At 43.6% G+C, this 15,139-nt stretch overlaps 1 protein-coding gene and 1 pseudogene across 2 annotated transcripts in view; both read right to left on the minus strand.

The window, feature by feature from the left end:
• The window catches only part of LOC148133555 (phospholipase A2 inhibitor beta pseudogene), a 237,474-nt pseudogene that overhangs the window by 137,168 nt on the left and 85,167 nt on the right, over nt 1–15,139 (minus strand). The window lies entirely within an intron of this gene.
• Nucleotides 256–15,139, minus strand: part of LOC113427681 (perilipin-3-like) — a 31,602-nt gene continuing 16,718 nt past the window's right edge. Inside the window, exons 3-8 of the mRNA XM_026690195.2 lie at nt 13,645–13,840; nt 12,632–12,714; nt 10,166–10,451; nt 8,889–9,088; nt 4,604–4,732; nt 256–1,804 (exon numbers count right to left, since the gene is read on the minus strand). Of these exons, the coding sequence (XP_026545980.2) occupies nt 1,457–1,804; nt 4,604–4,732; nt 8,889–9,088; nt 10,166–10,451; nt 12,632–12,714; nt 13,645–13,840 (1,242 nt within the window). The 3' untranslated portion in view covers nt 256–1,456. The remainder of the gene's footprint in view (nt 1,805–4,603; nt 4,733–8,888; nt 9,089–10,165; nt 10,452–12,631; nt 12,715–13,644; nt 13,841–15,139) is intronic.

Consider the following 15,139-nt stretch of genomic DNA (forward strand, 5'->3'; position numbering starts at 1 on the left):
GGGAGCATTATCCCTTGAGACTTTCAAGAAGAGATTGGACTGCCATTTGTCAGAAATGATGTAGGGTCTCCCGCTTGAGCGGGGGGTTGGACTAGATGACCTCCAAGGTCCCTTCCCACTCTGATTATCTGTTATCTGTTAAGCCTAATTAAGTTCTGGGCCATGTTATTATATCTGTGGATGTGAATATCCTAAAAGGAGCTTGTATAAAATGGTCACATGACTTGGAAAACATATATAAAAAAAGATTCCAGCTTTTTAATGCAATATGATATTAGTTTTATTTTGTGAGTTAAGGCATGGGTTACAAATCGACAATGGGAAGCATGGAGGGCAAATTGATTTACACAACATACAAAGAGCGCGTGGAAAATTCTGAAAGGTCATTTACAAGCAAGGAGCTGAAAATGGAACAAGTCTGATCATCTGTATTGGTTAAGAGTTGATTCCACCCTGTAAATCAGGGGTCTCTAAAGTTGGCAACCTTTTTAAGACTTGTGGACTTCAACTCCCAGAATTCCCCAGCCGGCTACGAATGTATGGCTGGCTGGGGAATTCTGGGAGTTGAAGTCCACAAGCCTTAAAAGTTGCCAACTTTGGAGACTCGTGGTGTAAATGATGGGAAGAACTTTAACCAAAGGATGCTACACTGCCCTAGATAACTTGACTTGCAAATACAGAAGAAACTTTGCAAAGATGTTTAACCTCATTTTCCCTCCTCCCAACTCCTACAGGCACCGAGAAAGGCTGAATAAAAAGGACCAGAATGCAAGAATAATAAAAAAAAAACACCAGATAATTTCCTAATCTTTGTCTCCATCCTTTCATCCCACTTACATTTCTGGCAACTTCAGCTTTCTCAGTTCTTGTCACTATTTGCAAAAAATCAATTAAGCCAGAGAATTATCACGGGGAAGAGAAAATTCAGAAGAAAAAGGTTGCGTATAATTGGTTAAGCTTCCCCATTGTTCTGCATTTTGCATCAAACTGAATAATTCTTTGTCTCTGAGATTTCTCTTGCAAGAATAATCTCCCAGCAATTGAAAAGAAGTTGGTTACATGAAAAATATAGATAACCGCTTCTTAATTTGGGCCATATCCATTTAAAATGGATTCTATTCTCCTAATCCTGCAACGTTAAAAAAAACACTTGCTTTTAGATGAGTTAGTGAGATAAACGCCTCTTCAGTTGCCAATTTACAGTATGAAATCAGGCGTGTTAAATTGGGCGAAATAAGCCCGTCGGCCCAAAATTTCACTGGATCATGTTAGAAAAACAAAAGCAACCGGACCATCAAAAAATCCTTCGACTTTCCTTGGTCCAGCAATCTTTTACACCAAGAATTCTATATTTATTTCAACTATTTGCAGCCAAGCGTAATTCTTCCCTTTGCTCCAAAAAAAACCCCCCGCCTTACACTTAACAATATTCTGATTTGCTTGCATCCTTGAAATGCTATTTCATTTCTATTTCTTCGCCCTCTTTTTTGCCCGAGGCCGAGAAGGGGCCTACAAGCCAAGTGAGAGGGGCATTTTGCACCACGTGATCCATCAGCTCATCCGTCAACTGACGGGCCTTGGCAACTTTTTCCCGACTCTGAGCTAGGATGGATCCCGGCAGATCCTGGAAAGATCCAGCGGTCATGAAGGCGGTACGGAGCTCATCGACGTTCTGGCGGATAAGGCCCACTTTCTCTTGAAGGCCGGCTGGTAGACCTTGGAGGTTGGAGACCAGCGTTGTGGTAGCCGATTGCAACTGTTGGGTGAGGCCACGGGAGACCTCCAGAGCTTGGGACTCGATCTCCTGCAAGCAAAAGTCAGATTAGTTAGTTCTTCAGGTGGACCGTAATGCAGGTCCCAAAAGCAACTGGACTTTCTTGGCTTTGCTTGAAGACGTTTCACAACCCATCCAAGAAGCTTCATTTCTGACTGAATGGGGGAGGATGGAAGGAATTTACCTTCCTTGCAGTCATCTGGTCGTTTGTGCTCTCTCCAAGAGTCGTTGAGGCCACTTGGAGGTTTAGCTCTCAGAACTGAAGAAGCTTCTTGGATGAGAAGCAAAACGTCTTCAAGGAAAAACAAAGGAAGTCCAGTTGCCTCTTGAAAAAAAAAATCACTTTGGGACTTCAGGTGGATGGTATCTCCTCCACACCTCCCAATAAATTAAAACAGAATAATAAAAGTAAAAGTACAGAATAACAAGGACAAATAGGCTGAAAAACAGCTTCTATCCCAGGCCAGTAGTTCTTTTGAATTCTACTGTATAGTGCAGTGCTGGTGTGGTGTCGGGTTTTTTTAATTCAATGTGTGGCGTGTGAAGGATGTGTGTTTGTGTTTATTTTCATGGTCATGATGTGCCCTGAAGATGGTGTTTGATTTCATTGTATGAGGTGCAATGACAATGAAGTAAACTGAAACACCAGGGTTCCTGTGGAGAACATGGTATGGTCAACTGGTTCTCCAAGCCACCTGAAGGTAGAACAAGAAATAACTCAGGTGGAGAACGAATAGAAGGACCAGGGGTGACATGATAGCCATCTGCCATACTTGAGGGACTGTCGCAGATATGTCCTCAGAAAAACCCAACTCCAATTAAAAACTCAGAGGAAGGCAAGTTTCCTTTTATTAGAGTAGTTATACTGGCACATCTAGGAAAACCCGAATCTGAAAGTTCCGTGTTTCCTTGCAATAAGTAAAAAATTACAAATCCACTCCCTGCGCCCATTATTCCATCACATGCCGCAATCACCATCTGTTCCAACTTGAGACGTCCTCTCAACCAGGTGCAGAAATAACATGACCTTGACTTTAAAGAAAAATGCTATTATGTCTCACCACGTACGCTCCATGAAATCCCTCCCCACTTCCAACGTCCCAGGCTCAAGAATGTGGCAGCGTGGAAGCTTCTGGTGCTAATATGGCTTCCAAAGCTGACTTCATCTCACTTATTTTTGGCCGTGTCACGTGAGGGATTTCACTGGAGAAAGCTGTTAGGAATATAAGTCACCCAATTTGGGTTAGAAATATATAAACCAGGATAGACATTTTAATACTGTCTCTTTAAGGGAATGCAAAAACTGCAATTGGGTGTGGTTTTTCAAACGGCCATAAGATGGAGCCAGAAACCTGGATTATTTTAGTCTTAGTCTCAGAAGAGTGTGTGTCTGAGTGATTATCTCTGTTTCCTTCTGTTGGAAAATATTGCCGTTGCTCCATTTCTTCTAATTGACTGATATTACTGGATTTAATGTAAGTCTGATACTGAACTGTTTTTGACACTGGACTTTGATATTTGGATTATCCCTGGATTGAAAAACTGACTGATTTACCTGTAAATGACTTTTGGACTGCTTATTTTGGACTTTGCTTAAACCTTTCTGGAAGTAAAAACCTACATTTACTCTACAGCGTATCTGTGTGCTCTGTGTGTATTATTCCAACTCTACTCTCTATACGTCTCCCTGTATGCGCTCATTCTCCTAACGGGGAATTACCTCAACAAAAGCAATTATGTTCAGAAGAGCTAGTGGCAAAAGGAAACCGGCCCATCAAAGAACATGGTGGTTGGACACCCTCAAAACTGACATCAGGCAGAGCATAGAACAACTGAAAGAAGATTGGAAGATGTGGAGACACTTGGCCCATAGAATCGTCAAGAGTCAGGCATGACTGAATGGATAACATCCTTATCAATTATCATCAATGGGTGATTAGGGGTCTGGAGACTAGAACGTGAAGATCGGTTGCAGAAGTTGGTTCTACTGAAGAGAAGGACCAGGGGAGACAGGATAGCAGTGTTTTAATATCTCAAGGGCTGCCCCAAAAGAAGAGGGAGTCAAGCTCTTTTTCCAAAGCACCCAGAAGGCAGGACAAGAAGCAACGGATGGAAACTAATCCAAGAGAGAAGAAACCTAGAACTAAGGAGAAATTTTCCTGACAGGTAGAAGAATTAACCCGTGGAACTGCTCGCCACCAGGAGTTGTGGGTGCTTCATCAGTGGAGGTTTTTAAGAAGAGAGTGGACAGCCACCCGTCTGGAATGGTTTAGGTCTCCTGCTAGTGCAGGGAGCATTTATCAGAAATGGTATAGGGCCAACAACTCCCTGAGGAGAGGGTTGGACGAGAAGACCTCCAAGCTCCCTTTTCTAACTCTGTTTTTCTGTTATCTTGCACAAACGACCCCAAAGTTGTCATCTTACTATGGGCAGACAATTCAGCATCCAAGACCTAGGCAACCATTGAAGGACTTTCAGGACCTTAACAAGAAAGTCTTTTTAAAGATGTATAAAAAACCCAAAAGCTTTTAAGAACTGGTTTAGTGTACTTCTTCCTCACACAAACTATTTTTCAAGAAGTAACGGGCGGAAGGTTATTAAAGAGAGGGTCCAACCTAGAACTAAGGAGAAACTTCCTAACAGTGAGGACAATTAACCCAGTGGAACAGCTTGCCTAACAAAACTTGTGAGCGCTCCATCACGGAAGATTTTGAAGAAGAGGTTGGACAACCCATTTGCCTGGAATGGTAGAGGGTCTCCTCCTCCCTGAGCGGCGGGTTGGACTAGAAGACCTCTAAGGTCCCTCCCACCTCGTTGTCATTCATGTACCTGTGGCTTGGGGGCCTCCTTCTGGGTCACCTCAGGAGCCTGCTTCTGGTGCCACTGCAGCCACATCTGATGGAGCTTTTCCTGGCCACTTTGAATCTTCTGATCAACTCCCTGTTTGACGTGTTCAATCTGGGAAGAGAGAGAGAGACAGACAAAGGAAAAGGCTGAGTCAGCAACTCTGGGGAAAAAAAAAAAAACCAGGGGGAAAAAATAGCTAAAAAGGAACCCCGAGAGACTCTATAGTCTTAAGCAGAAGGATGAACTGAAGTTCTTGAGAACTTGGGTCCCTCCTCCTCCTCCTCCTCATCATTGCAGGCCGTCCTTGTGTTCTGACCCAGCTCCCCAAACACCACAAACCCTCTTGACGTGAACTCAAAAAGATTCCTTTATTAGGAACGCCGGCAGCCCTGGCAGAAAATTTATCTCTCAGGCTAACAAGTCCGCCTGGCCGGAAGATGAATAGTTGTCGGCCACATCTATTCATCTCCGCCTCCTGCCTTCTATCCCCAGAGCTAAAGTGGGGCTTCCGTCCCAAGGACCGGCCCATAGATTTCCACTGCTCTGCTCTCCTCTCCTCTCCTCTCTGCCTTCTACACATCCACACGTCAGGCGCTGGACCCAGCTATTTCTCCTCTTCCTCATCAGCCACTTCCAGACCTGGGGGCTGTTGACTCTCCATCTGAAGGCTGACGGATGGCCCAGTCTCTGTCTTTGTCTCTGTCTCTCTCTGCCAGCTCCATTCCCTCTTCCCACTTGGAGCTCCGAGGTTGCCCTGATGGTGATCCTGACTCCCACGCCTCCTCCTCCTCCTCTGATTCGGCTGCTGGAGGGGCCGGCAGCTGACAGGCCACCACACCTTGACATACAACTGTTTGTTTAGTGACTTGCGGTCCTCGTTCCCTATAGTCATATGGTAAAATGTGGGTGCTTGGCAACCAACATGTATTTATGATGGTTGCAGCATCCCGGGGTCACATAATTGCCATTTGTGGCCTTCCCAGCTGGCTTCGTGTTAAGGTCTTGGGATTTAAAAGCCGACCAGCAGTAATAGCTGCCAGTTGTGGCTGATGCAATAAGAGGTGATTCAGCCTAGCATGGGTATTTCCCTTTAAGACTGGGGATGAGTTCTACCCCTTTAAGAGGTGTTTATATAAAGGCAGCCATTAGAGGGCGTGTTCTCTCTCCTTGTGTCTGGCATTCATTGCAGAAGTTCTCCTTGTAGAGTTAAGAAGAAAGATTGCTTGTAAGGTATTTTGCCTACCACGTATATGTCTGTATATAACTGTTGTATATAAACCACTGTTAAATATCTAAGTCTCTGTGTGGTGGTTTTTTGGTTGTTGTTGTTTTTTTTGCTCCTGGGTTGTCTCATAATGGTAGTCACGCTGCAAACGCTCAGACACTTCAGATAAGGGAAAGGCTGGATTTGTTTAATGACTGTGCAATTCACTTAACAGCAGCAGTGATTTGCTTAACAACCACATGCTGAAGGAAAGTGAGGACTGAAAAGTCACAGCTACTATGTGACAAACACGGGCAATCTGAAGGTTAGTGCTGCTCCTGGCTGTGGGTTCGAACACAACCAGACACCCATTGGTTCAAAAAGGGTGATTCTTCGTTGTGTTTCTTTCTGCGATGCTCTTCAGGATTGGGCCACAGGGAGTCCTCGACTTACATCCTTTTGATTAGCGGCCATTCGGAGTTACAATGGCACTGGGGGAAAAAATGACTCCCGGCCAGTCCTCACACTATGATCATGTGGCGTCTCACTTAACGATGATGGTTCGTTTAACAACATAGCAAAAAAGGTCATAAACAGTTTGCTGTTATAAACTGCCTAGAGTTGCCTTATGGCGAGAGAGAGAGAGAGAGAGATTGTAGATAGAAAATAGAGAAAGAGAGATTGTAAATGATAGAAAAAGAGAGATTGTAGATAGAAGATAGAGATTGTAGATGATAGAGGAAGAGTGTAGATAGAAGACAGAGAGATTGTAGATGATAAGAGAGATTGTAGATAGAAGAGAGATTGTAGATGATAAAGATTGTAGATTGTAGATGATATTGTAGATAGAAGAGAGAGAGAAAGAGAGATTGTAAATGATAGAGAAAGAGAGATTGTAAATGATAGAGAAAGAGAGATTGTAGATAGAAGATAGAGATTGTAGATGATAGAGGAAGAGTGTAGATAGAAGACAGAGAGATTGTAGATGATAAGAGAGATTGTAGATAGAAGAGAGATTGTAGATAGAAGAGAGATTGTAGATGATAAAGATTGTAGATTGTAGATGATATTGTAGATAGAAGAGAGAGAGAAAGAGAGATTGTAAATGATAGAGAAAGAGAGATTGTAAATGATAGAGAAAGAGAGATTGTAGATAGAAGATAGAGATTGTAGATGATAGAGGAAGAGTGTAGATAGAAGACAGAGAGATTGTAGATGATAAGAGAGATTGTAGATAGAAGAGAGATTGTAGATAGAAGAGAGATTGTAGATGATAAAGATTGTAGATTGTAGATGATATTGTAGATAGAAGAGAGAGAGAAAGAGAGATTGTAAATGATAGAGAAAGAGAGAGAGATTGTAAATAGAAGATAGAGAAAGAGAGACTGTAAATGATAAAGAGATTGTAGATAGAAGATAGAGAAAGAGAGATTGTAAATGATAGAGAAAGAGAGAGAGATTGTAAATAGAAGATAGAGAAAGAGAGACTGTAAATGATAAAGAGATTGTAGATAGAAGATAGAGAAAGAGAGATTGTAAATGATAGAGAAAGAGAGAGAGATTGTAAATAGAAGATAGAGAAAGAGAGACTGTAAATGATAAAGAGATTGTAGATAGAAGATAGAGAAAGAGAGATTGTAAATGATAGAGAAAGAGAGAGAGATTGTAGATAGAAGAGAGATTGTAGATGATAAAGAGATTGTAGATAGAAGAGAGAAAGAGAGAAAGATTGTAAATGATAGAGAAAGAGGGAGAGATTGTAGATAGAAGACAGAGAGATTGTAGATGATAAGAGAGATTGTAGATAGAAGAGAGATTGTAGATGATAAAGAGAGAGATTGTAGATAGAAGAGAGAGAGAGAGAGAGAAAGATTGTAGATAGAAGATAGAGAGATTGTAAATGATAAAGAGAGAGAGATTGTAGATAGAAGACAGAGATTGTAGATGATGAGAGATTGTAGATAGAAGAGAGATTGTAGATGATAAAGAGATTGTAGATAGAAGAGAGAGAGAGAGAGAAAGATTGTAGATAGACGATAGAGAGAAAGAGAGATTGTAAATGATAGAGAGAGAGAGATTGTAGATAGAAGAGAGATTGTAGATGATAGAGAGATTGTAGATAGAAGAGAGAGAGAGAGAGAGAAAGATTGTAGATAGAAGATAGACAGAGAGATTGTAAATGATAAAGAGAGAGAAAGATTGTAGATGGAAGATAAATGACAGACAGACAGAGCAGTAGGTAGGTACCCCGTTTCTCCAACAATACGGCCTCCCCCAATAGGAAGTCCCAGCATGTTTTATAGGCATGAAATGAAATTAAGCCCGCCCCCAAATTAAGGCCTATATTAAAACATGCGAAATGGGGGAATGGGGGCCTTGCCATTAGGAAGTACTTTTGTTGCACACCCGGATATGGTGCTGCCTGCGTTGACCCCAATACGGCAAGTGCCCCACCAACGCCGAGGTCAACATCCAAGCTGTCGCCGCCCGCCCGAAGATGCAAGGGGAAAAAAAATTAAGTCACCCCGAAATACAGCCTAGCCATTTTTTCGGGCTCAAAAAAAAAAAAAGACCCGGCCTTATTATATGAGAAACACGGTAGATATTGTAGATAAAGGAGAGAGAGATGGAAAGATTGTAGATGGAGGAGAGAGAGATTGTAGATAGACGATAGATATACACTACAATTGTAGCTAGAAGAGAGATTGTAGATAGAAGAGAGAGATAGAAAGAGATTTGTAGGTAGAAGAGAGAGAGAGAGAGAGAATGTAGATAGAGATTGTAGATAAATAGAGAGAGTGAAAGCGAACAATAGCACTTATATACTGCTTCACAGTGCTTTACAACCCTAAGCCATTTACAGAGTCAGCATATGTCCCCCAACTATCTGGGTCCTCATTTTACTGACCTCAGAAGGACGGAAGGCTCAAAGCGTCCACCTTGAGCCAGTCAGGATCGAACTCTTGCCAATGGGCATCAGCCTGCAATACCACTTTTAACCACCGTGGGTCACCAGGGCACCATTGTGCCACCACGGCTTTCGTTCCACAAGTTTCTCCTTACCAGTTCAATGGTCTGGTGCAGCTGGGACAGCGAGTCTTGGGTGCCCTGCTTGGCCCTTTTCAACTTGACCAGGGAGTGTTGGAAGGCCCGGTGGCGAAGTTTGCTGGACAAGGACCCCAGACGCACAAAGTAACTTTTCTGCTCCTTCTGCTGCTCCACCGTGCCAATTTCAAAGCCCTCCACGGAGGTAGCCAGTTTGGCTAGGAAAAGGAGCGATAAAAACCAGGGTTACCCACCAAGCACGCCTAGCCAAACACAAGAGAATCGGGGTTGAACTGCGGGGTTCTTGGTGCTCTTTTGAGCTTGGTGGTTTCCTTGCAGACGTTTCATGACCCAACTAGGGAACATGATCAGGGATAGAAGGGGGTGGGGTTGGAGGAGGAGGAAGACTGTGGGGCCCTTGGTGCTCTCTGAGCTTCATGGTTTTCTTGCAGACGTTTCATGACCCAACTAGGCAACATAATCAGGGATAGAAGGGGGTGGGGTTGGAGAAGGAGAGGAGGAAGAGGAGGAGGAGGAGGAGGAGGAGGAGGAGGAGGAGGAGGAGGAGGAGGAGGAGGAGGAGGAGGAGGAGGAGGAGGAGGAGAATTGTGGGGTGTTTTCTGAGCTTTGTTGTTTTCTGGGAGACATTTAATTTCCCAACCTGGTAACATCCTCAGTGCTAGAAGGAGTGTGGGGTTTCCTTTATGTTTTATATACAGTAGCTTGCCACTACCAACTCAAGACAAACAAGCTAATAATAAACAACAGCCTATTCAAGGAACCACCAAGGCCATCCCCACTCAATATCGACAGGGCAAGCCGCTTTGTATAAAATTACTATTAACCTTCTCATCGCTCCTTATCACCCATCCTCTCTCCCACTTGTGATTGTATGACTGTAACTTTGTCGCTTGTATCCTTACGATCTATATTGACTGTTTCCTAGTATGATTTGATGGCTTATTGTACCCTGTGACTATCATTAAGTGTCGGACCTGATGATTTTTGACTCTTGATGATTTGCACCAAGACAAATTCCTTGTATGTCCAATCACACTTGGCCAATAAAGAGAATTCTAATTTTAATTCTAAACAGAGAGAAATCCCCATGCCATTCTAGCCCTGTTGATGTTACCTAGTTGGGTCATGAAACATCTCCAAGAAAAACACAGAGAGCACCAAGGACCCCGCATAATACGGCTGGCTGGGGGGTATTCTGAGAGTTGAAGTCCACCCCTCTTACGGTGGCCGTCCGAGACTGAAAAATTTCAGCTTCTCTCGGACAACCGACTCACCCAGTTCTTCATCGGTCATGGGAAGATAATGGTCCACAATCTCTTCAGATTTTCCAAGGGCCGCTTCCAAGTTGCTGGACACCATCTGTGCCACGGAAGACTCCATCACGGTGTTGACGCTGCTGGAAACCGCGGAGCGGGTCATCTCCACACCACTCTGGACAGCCGAGCGGGTTATGTCCACGCCGCCCTGGACTACTTCCTTGGTTTTGTCCACCATGCCACTGACGGTGGAACTCACCGCCTCCTTAGCCCCGGTCACCAGGTCTTTTGTGTCTGAAATGATCTGAAAGAAGGACAGAATAAGCAAGAGTTGGAAGGAACTTTGGAGGCCCTTCTAGTCCAGGGGTCGCCAACCTTTGGGACCTCAGGGACCACCAAACTCATAATTTTACATCCCGCAGACCAGACACCCTGGGAAAAATCCCCCAAAAAGTCTGCAGGGAAATCCCCCATCCTGTTTTCCTACTGATCGATCATTCTTTGTTTGGGATCGCAGGATACCAGCTCCAGCTCCATTCTCAGGGGGGGAGAGAGAGAGACTTTTGGCTTCATGCAAGGAAAGCAGCAGAAGCAGCAGAAGTCTTTCTTTCTCTCCCCCAAACTCCACCAGAAATGAATCTTTGTGAGACTTGTCGCGCCGGCACAGCCTCTTGGAGCAGGAGGCCTTGCAGGGTCCCAAAGACTCATTTTGGTGGAGTTTGGGGGAGAGAAAGAAAGACTTTTGCTGCAGAAGAAGAAAGAAGCAGAAAGAAGCAGCCCAGTGGCCAGGCCAGGCACGTGGGGTTAATGGGGCAAGTTCCCCCCCTCCGCCCTTTTCCCCCTCCCCTCACTACCTCTTATGCAACGCAAACCTTGTGTTCCCGCAAGCCATGTGAGCGGCGCAGCCTTGTCTTCCTGCGCAGCTGGGATTAATTGCTTTGGGCGTGTGTGTGTGTGACATATAATCTCAAGCAATCTTAGAAAATGCTTCAGCGTCCCAGTAAACCAATTTCCATCTTCAAACTCCCAATAAAGTGGAATCTTGGCCCCTTTAAGATGGGTGGACTTCAACTCCCAGAATTCCCCAGACAGCATGGCTGGTTGGGGAATTCTGGGAGTTGAAGTCCATCCATCTTAAAGGAGCCAAGGATGAAACATACTACTTTATATTATCTACTAGCTGGATATCCCGTGCTTCACTACGAAACTATGTAATAGGGCTTAGTTTTTGAGGAGGAAAATAAGGAGAAAAAATTTCTGCCTCTGCCTACCAGTATCCATCGGTATTCATCTGGCTAGTGTCCTGTCAGTGTGAGGGAATTGAGGGCTGTTTGGAAACTGAAACAGTATTTGCCATGTGAGCAAGGAGACAGCAAGGAGCCTGGGCATGGCTTAGGTCAACTGTTCTGTATTAAAGCTGCTTGGTGCTGCTGTGAAAGTAAAACTGAAACTGAAACTGAACCTCCTCTCCTCTGCTTGTGTTTTGCATTTGGAAGAGATTTCTTTTCAGGTGCCCTCCTTAGCATCAGAGCATGTTAATAATAATAATGTAGGAAGTACTAACGCTCTGATGGTCATTTCGAAAAATCCTTTCTTAGTGAGCAGCTAGAAGCCAAGAGGAACATACGTGCCAAATGTCAAGTTTGTAGGCTTTACGGTTCTGGAGATTTTGTGATGATGCGTGAGGGGTATTTCGTTTTTATATAGATTCATTTTAGATAGATAGATAGAGATAGAGAGATAGATAGAGATTAGAGATTAGAGATATAGAGATGTAGAGATAGAGATATATAGAGAGATATAGAGATATAGAGAGATAGAGATAGAGATAGAGATATATAGATATATATATAGAAATATAGATATTTGTTTTCTTAAGTTTTCGTGGGTACTTACATGTATGGCATTCAGCTTTGTTCGGGTATTTTCCCACGTCATTATAGTTGTGCTTTTAAAGTTGTAGCAACGTTTCGGCAGAATCTCATCTGCCATCATCAGGCTTCTGTATTGTGTTCATATAAAATATTGTGTTCGAATATTCTGTCGAAACGTTGCTACAACTTTAAAAGCACAACTATAATGATGTGGGAAAAATACCCGAACAAAGCTGAATACCATACATACATACATACAGATAGATAGATAGATAGATATAGATATATAGAGATATAGATATAGATATAAATATATAGAGATATATCTCCACCCATCACAGTTTAAGTTTTTCAGATCAGTCCTCGGCTGGCAGAACCTGAGTCTAGGCAGACACTGAACTGATGGAATTTCATTTAAAAAATTCCCTTGTAAATCTCTACCTATAACTTCTCTGTGAAAAACAGTGTTTTCCAAATGCAGCTATTGCACTGATGCAGCAGGCAGAATTTTTTTTTTTTTTTGAAGCATGAATCAATCTTTTGACTGGATGCATTTTTGATCTTCAAATCTTAATTTGTATAGCCTGGAAGGAAGGAATGTTTTCATTACCTTATCTGTGGGTTGTTGAAGGATTGGCAATTTCTCTTCCAGCTTGTCCAAACCTTTCAAGGCGTATTCATTGGCTGTGGAAACTGGAGAAGAAGAAAAGGTTAGCTTGTCCCTGGAGGTAAAAAAAAAAGTCAAAATGGTGGCCATTCAACATGCATTCAAGCCCCTCTAACAGATAAAAGATAATCAGAGTTGGAAGGGACTTTGTAGGTCATCTAGTCTGCCCAAGCAGGAGACCCTACACCATTTCTGATACTCTACACAGAGGGTCTTCAAACTTGGCAAGTGTAACACTTGTGGGCTTCAACTCCCAAAATTCCTGAGCTAACATGACTGAGAGGAGGAATTCTGGGAGTTGAAGTCCACAAGCCTTAAAGCTGTCAAGTTTGAAGACCCCTGCTCTACACTCTACTTTTTTCATGGGTAATGATATGCATATGATTGATCACAGAACCACGGCGTCAATGGGAGGGGGAAGGCAGATTCACTTAGCAACCATGTGATTTGCTTAACAACTGCAGTGATTCACTGAAGCGTGGCAAAAAAAGTCACAAAACGGAGCCAAACTCACTTAACAACTTGTTTTGCGGTTGTTGTTAAACAGATCTGCCTTCCCTCATCTGACTTTGCTTATCCAAAGCGAGCTGGGAAGGTTACAAATGGTGATTCCATAAATACGAGCCAGTTGCCAAGCACCCAAATTTTGACCAGGTGACTGATCGTCGGAGCTACCGGTTCAGTCAAACTGGGCTGAACCGGTAGAATACCACCACGGAAATGGTCTCAACAACTCTCAGAAAGAGTGCCAACGACCAGATGACTGCAAGGAGTATAAATCCTTCCATCCCTTCACCATTCAGTCAGAACTGAGGAAGTTTCTTGGATGAGAAGTGAAATGTCTTCAAAAAAACAAAGAAAGTTCAGTTGCCTTTTGGGGGAAAAAGCACTTTTGGGACAGCAAAGCAGAAAGAGAATGCAGTTTCGTTTAGCGCAGTTTGGGTTATTGTACTCACTCTGTGGCTCCAGTTTGTTGAGGATGGGCTGGGCGCCGCTGACCGCCACCGAAGCAATGGTCTTCACTCCCTTCTCTGCCATGTCACAGACTGATTTCATGTAGGGATGGCTCTCTTTTGTAGAGGTATATGCTGCCGAGACCATGTCGTAGGCAGAGCTGACCAGCGGCAGGCTGGCTACCCTACCAGCTACATTCTGGCAAAGGGAAGAAGCAGAAAACAGCGACAACCATGAGGACTAGCCACTGATCATTACGGCCTTATGTTGTGAAAGGAGTAAAGCAGGCCATCATTTGACTAACCCAATTTTACAATCTTTTGAATGTGGTGTATTTATGAAGGCCATTAAGTGAATTTTTCCCAAGGGGTGGGTGGGTTTTCTTGCCTGTAATTGAAAGCAAACATTGGAAATCAACAAAAATAAATAAATAAATTGCAAAATTGTGTTCATGGGACCCTGAAAAAGGTGTGGAAACTACATGTCTGCAGGGTGTACAGCCGTTGTAACTTGAAAACAGGGTTATAAGTGGCCTTTGGGAGCATTTGATTGACGTGATAATACAGAAGTAAAACAAGAGATAATTTGAAGGGAATACTGATAGATGGACCAACTTTGTGGGGTGAGTGGACTTCAACTCCCAGAATTCCCCAGCCCGGGGGAAGGAGGGGGGGAGTCCATCCCAACTTTGCATGGTCATTAAACAACCAGTCGTAAGTTGAGGACTGTCAGTACAGATAGTCCTCAACTTACAACAGTTTGTTTACATTGGCATTGAAAAATGGGACCTATGACCGTTTTTCATAGTTACGACCTTGGCAGCATTCCCGTGTTCATGTAATAAAAATTCGGATGTTTGGCAACCGATTCATATGTATGATGGTCGCAGGGCCCCGGGGGCCACGCAATCCCCTTTTGCGACCTTCTGACAAAGCCAAGTCAACAGAGAAGCTGGATTCGCTTAACGACCGGGGTTTTATCAACTGCGGCGATTCACCCAACATCTGTGGCAAGCAAGTTAATAAAATGGAGCAAAGGTCACTGCACCAACGTCTCACTTAGCAACAGAAAATTTGGAGCTCAATTGTGGTCGTAAGTCAAGGACTAGCTGTGTTCTCTTTAAATTCTCCCCATTTTATTTCTGTTACCATCACAACTCCATCAAATGCCTTTTTCTTGTTGCCAAGGGGCTTATAAACGGCATAAGTAGATTAAAAAAAATATGTGTCAGGATTCCGGCAATTACCCCAATTAAGACATGAGCCTCCAGCCAAACTTCCAAAACTACACAGGATTTATTGGGAGTTAACATGTCGGCACAACCTGGGTGTAGCCAACTGTCATGCCCTTGATAGAGTCGGACTCTGAGGGAGAGGAGGAACAGCCAACAGGGAGTGAAGGTGTGGCTAAGGAGGTTGTGGAGGAGGCTGGGGAAGGGCAGAAGCTGGCTGGGGAGCCAGAGGAAGACCCAGGCCCATCATCCCCTCTGCATCCTTG

This window comes from Notechis scutatus, chromosome 1, assembly GCF_049901735.1.
Source record: "Notechis scutatus isolate UNSWTSFEM ecotype Mainland chromosome 1, rNotScu1.2, whole genome shotgun sequence".
NCBI classification, from domain to species: Eukaryota; Metazoa; Chordata; class Lepidosauria; order Squamata; family Elapidae; genus Notechis; species Notechis scutatus.